This window comes from Oryzias melastigma, linkage group LG22 (assembly GCF_002922805.2).
Source record: "Oryzias melastigma strain HK-1 linkage group LG22, ASM292280v2, whole genome shotgun sequence".
In the NCBI taxonomy this organism is placed as follows: Eukaryota; Metazoa; Chordata; class Actinopteri; order Beloniformes; family Adrianichthyidae; genus Oryzias; species Oryzias melastigma.
In genome coordinates, this window is record NC_050533.1 from 119,039 (window position 1) to 123,415 (window position 4,377).

Sequence of the window (4,377 nt, forward strand, 5' to 3'; positions counted from 1 at the left end):
CATCTTCCTCTTCATCATCCTCTTCCTCTTCACTCTCAGGCGGGAAAAGTGCCATCCTGACGGCTCTCATCGTGGGTCTTGGAGGAAAAGCCACCGTCACAAACAGAGGAGGTTCCCTCAAGGATTTTGTCAAGATTGGTGAAAAGTGAGTGAACATGAAGAGCTGACCCCGCCCCCTGCAGAATACGCTGACCACGTCCGTGTGTGACCTCAGCACCGCCGACATAACGGTGAAGCTGAGGAACAAAGGAGCCGACGCCTTCAGGAGGGATGTTTACGGCGATGGCATCACAGTGGAACATCGCGTCTTCAGTGACGGATCCCGAACCTGCAAGCTGAAGAACGGATCAGGTAACTGTCCTGGAAACTGCCGGATCTGTTATTGAAGGCCATTATCGACAGAGGAGCATCACCATGGCAACAGGGTAACAGCTACAAAACATCACTGTCATGACAGTATAACAGCTCCAGAGCATCTGAATAATGACTGTATAACAGCTCTAGAGTATCTCCGTAATGACAGTATAACAGCTCCAGAGCATCTGAATAATGACTGTATAACAGCTCCAGAGTATCTCCATAATGACAGTATAACAGCTCCAGAGCATCTCCATGATGACTGTATAACAGCTCCAGAGCATCTCCATGATGACTGTATAACAGCTCCAGAGCATCTCTGTAATGACAGTATAACAGCTCCAGAGCATCTCCGTAATGACAGTATAACAGCTCCAGAGTATTCCATGATGACAGTATAACAGCTCCAGAGCATCTCCGTAATGACAGTATAACAGCTCCAGAGGATCTCCACGATGACAGTATAACAGCTCCAGAGGATCTATATGATGACAGTATAACAGCTCCAGAGCATCTCCATGATGACAGTATAAGAGCTCCAGAGTATTCCATTATGACAGTATAACAGCTCCAGAGCATCTCCGTAATGACAGTATAACAGCTCCAGAGGATCTCCACGATGACAGTATAACAGCTCCAGAGGATCTCCATGATGACAGTATAACAGCTCCAGAGCATCTCCATGATGACAGTATAACAGCTCCAGAGTATTCCATGATGACAGTATAACAGCTCCAGAGCATCTCCATGATGACTGTATAACAGCTCCAGAGCATCTCCATGATGGCAGTATAACAGCTCCAGAGCATCTCCATAATGACAGTATAACAGCTCCAGAGTATTCTATGATGACAGTATAACAGCTCCAGAGCATCTCCATGATGACTGTATAACAGCTCCAGAGCATCTCCATGATGACAGTATAACAGCTCCAGAGTATTCCATGATGACAGTATAACAGCTCCAGAGCATCTCCATGATGACAGTATAACAGCTCCAGAGCATCTCCATGATGACAGTATAACAGCTCCAGAGCATCTCCATGATGACAGTATAACAGCTCCAGAGCATCTCCATGATGACAGTATAACAGCTCCAGAGCATCTCCATGATGACAGTATAACAGCTCCAGAGTATCTCCATGATGACAGTATAACAGCTCCAGAGCATCTCCGTAATGACAGTATAACAGCTCCAGAGCATCTCCATGATGACTGTATAACAGCTCCAGAGCATCTCCATGATGACAGTATAACAGCTCCAGAGCATCTCCGTAATGACAGTATAACAGCTCCAGAGTATTCCATGATGACAGTACAACAGTCCATTCTTCCTCTTTCTCGTGACTTGATCTCCGATTCTTCGTCCTTCTCTCCGGCCAATCAGGGCAGCTCGTTTCCACAAGGAAGGAGGAGCTGGTGTCCATCTTGGACCACTTCAACATCCAGGTACTCCTCTGTCCTTCCTGGGACTTCCAGAAGGTCTGACGTTCGTCCTCAGCTGTACGTTTGTGTGTTCCAGCTGGATAATCCCGTCTCCATCCTCAGCCAAGAAATGAGCAAACAGTTCCTACATTCCAAGAATGAAACCGACAAATATAAGGTACGACCAGCTTAAGCTCCTCCTAGTTTTTCTCAGAAGCTCTGCTGAGGCCTCCTTGGCTCCGCCCACAGTTCTTCATGAAAGCTACGCTGCTGGAGCAGATGAAACGAGACTACATCCACATCAAGCACACGGAGACCATCACCCGCCAGCAGATCGAGAGGCAGGAGGAGGTACGCTGCATCTCCTCCTCCATCCTCAGATCTCCTCCTTAGTTTCAGATCACTTTCTTCTCCTTTTCTTCAAGTATGTTTATCTGTTCTTGAAACTGCTGATGCTGAACCTCCTCCATGATCTCCTCCTACAGGAGATCCCTAAACAGATTTAGTAGAATCTCCAGGAATCCTCTGGTTTTCTGTCAAGCTCCAGAATGGATCAGCTGTTCTCCTGATGATTTTGCTTTCATGTTCAGAGCTTGAAGGAGTTGAAGCTGGAGCTCCTGCAGAAGAAGGAGCGTTATGAGAACCTGTCCTCCTTCAGTCAGATGAAGGAGGAGCTGGAGGTGCTGAACAAGAACATGGCCTGGTGTTTGGTAAGAGCCGATGAAGAGGAACTGAAAGGACGAAGATGAGCTTGGCTTGACTTGATGTTGGACTGCTGGCAGGTCCGGGAGCAGGAGCAGATCCTTCAGCGACTGAAGGAGGACGCTGAGAAGGAGGAGAACAACCACAAAGCTCAGGAGAACCTGCGGCTGTGTCAGGTGGATCCTCCGGCCAGAACGCAGTTCTCCTCGGAGCTCCTGAGCTGAATCTCTCCTCCATGTTGGCAGACCAAACTCCTGCAGACGGAGCAGGAGCTGCAGGACATCAGGAGGAGAGCTGAGCGTCTGCAAGAGGAGCAGGAGACTCTGAAGGAGGACAACCTGAGGCGGAAGGAGGAGGCCAAGCGGGCCAGAAGGGCTCACAAGGAGCAGGAGGTACTCTCCAGGTTTCTCTCAGCCTCTCAGAAGACGTGATTCCCAAACCTTCCCGCCTTCCTTTCCCCATAGCTGGTTTATTTCCGACTACTGAACAAACTCCGACAGTCGGAGCAGGAGCAGAACCTCCTGCAGGAGAAGATTGGAAAAGGACGGACCAGGTAGGAGAACGGGCCTCAGTCGAGTTCAGAGAATGATGAAGACGTCAGCGTTTGTCTCTTGCTCACAGTCTGAACTCTGGAGGAGGCGAGCTCTCCGAGCGGCAGAAGACCTCCCAGGTCCTGCAGGAGCAGCTCCGGGGGCTGGAGGGGAGGTGCTCGCTGCTGAACGAGGAGATCAAGAAGAAGCAGCAGGCGCTCCTCAAGGGGAAGGAGGAGCGGGACACGCTCAGGTCCTCCATCAGCCCTCCAGAACCGCCTCCTGTCAGAACCGCCCACTGACCCGTCTGTGTTCTGCAGAGTGGAGCAGAGGAGCGTCCAGGTTCTGCTGGAGTCCAAGCTGAAGAGGAGGAACCAGCTCCTCGCCAGCCGATCCAACAAGCTGAAGCGCTTTGGAGATCACATTCCAGACCTGCTGGGCCTGGTGGCTGAGGCCAGCGCCGCCGGACGCTTCCGGAAGAAGCCCATCGGACCCATCGGTACTGCAGGCTTTAGCTTCTGTCAGAACCGTTTAGGCTGAGAGGAGACCCGCTGGTTCTGGTTCCATGAAGGTCACCTGAGGGTCATGTGTGTGCGCAGGCTCGTGCATCAGCCTGAAGGACGCGTCGGCGGCGGTGGCGGTGGAGTGTTGCCTCCGCAGCTTCCTGAAGGCCTTCTGCTGTGATAACTACAGAGACGAGGCCGTCCTCCAGGAGCTGATGACCCGGTTCTACCCGAGAGGAACCAGGCCGCAGATCATCGTCAGCCCCTTCACCGATAAGCTGTACAACGTCCACGGACGGTCGGTCCCCCCCCTCTCTCTTCTTGTTCTCCTCCCTGAATGAAACTCTCAACGTTTCCGGGTCTTTCCCAGGAAGGCGCGTCACCCGGACTTCCGGTCCGTGCTGGACGTGATCACCGCCACCAGCCCGGTCATCCTCAACTGCCTGATTGACATGCGCGGCATCGAGTCCATCCTCATCATCAAAGTCAGTGGAGGCCTTCGCTCCATGACCACAGATGCTGTCGTTACCATGGTTACTCTGATCAGATCAGGAAACCTCCTCTGTGCAGTCAGTGGTGTGAAGATCCTCCAAAGGTTTCAGAGTTCTGTTAGTATTGTGACATCTAGTGGCTAAATGAGGAATAGCAGCTCAGGCAGGAGGAACTCATCTACCTTAACGGGTCCGTATGAAGCTGAGGTTCTGTTAAGGTTCTGTTAAGGTTCAAAACATCCACTGAAACCACTTCTAAGTCCCACTGAGATCGTCTCCTGATCTGTTTCCAAAGCCTTCTTAGAATGAGAATGCGGCACGCCCACAAACTCACAGGCACGCCCACAAACTCACAGGCACGCCCTCAAAC

At 51.3% G+C, this 4,377-nt stretch overlaps 1 protein-coding gene across 1 annotated transcript in view; it reads left to right on the plus strand.

The window, feature by feature from the left end:
* The window catches only part of smc6 (structural maintenance of chromosomes 6), a gene marked incomplete in the record, with an annotated part of 14,062 nt that overhangs the window by 2,600 nt on the left and 7,085 nt on the right, over positions 1-4,377 (plus strand). The window contains 11 exon segments of the mRNA XM_036209864.1: positions 1,744-1,805; positions 1,879-1,959; positions 2,031-2,132; positions 2,372-2,491; positions 2,564-2,659; positions 2,729-2,875; positions 2,948-3,036; positions 3,105-3,266; positions 3,334-3,512; positions 3,613-3,814; positions 3,887-4,001. Coding sequence (XP_036065757.1) covers positions 1,744-1,805; positions 1,879-1,959; positions 2,031-2,132; positions 2,372-2,491; positions 2,564-2,659; positions 2,729-2,875; positions 2,948-3,036; positions 3,105-3,266; positions 3,334-3,512; positions 3,613-3,814; positions 3,887-4,001 — 1,355 coding nt within the window.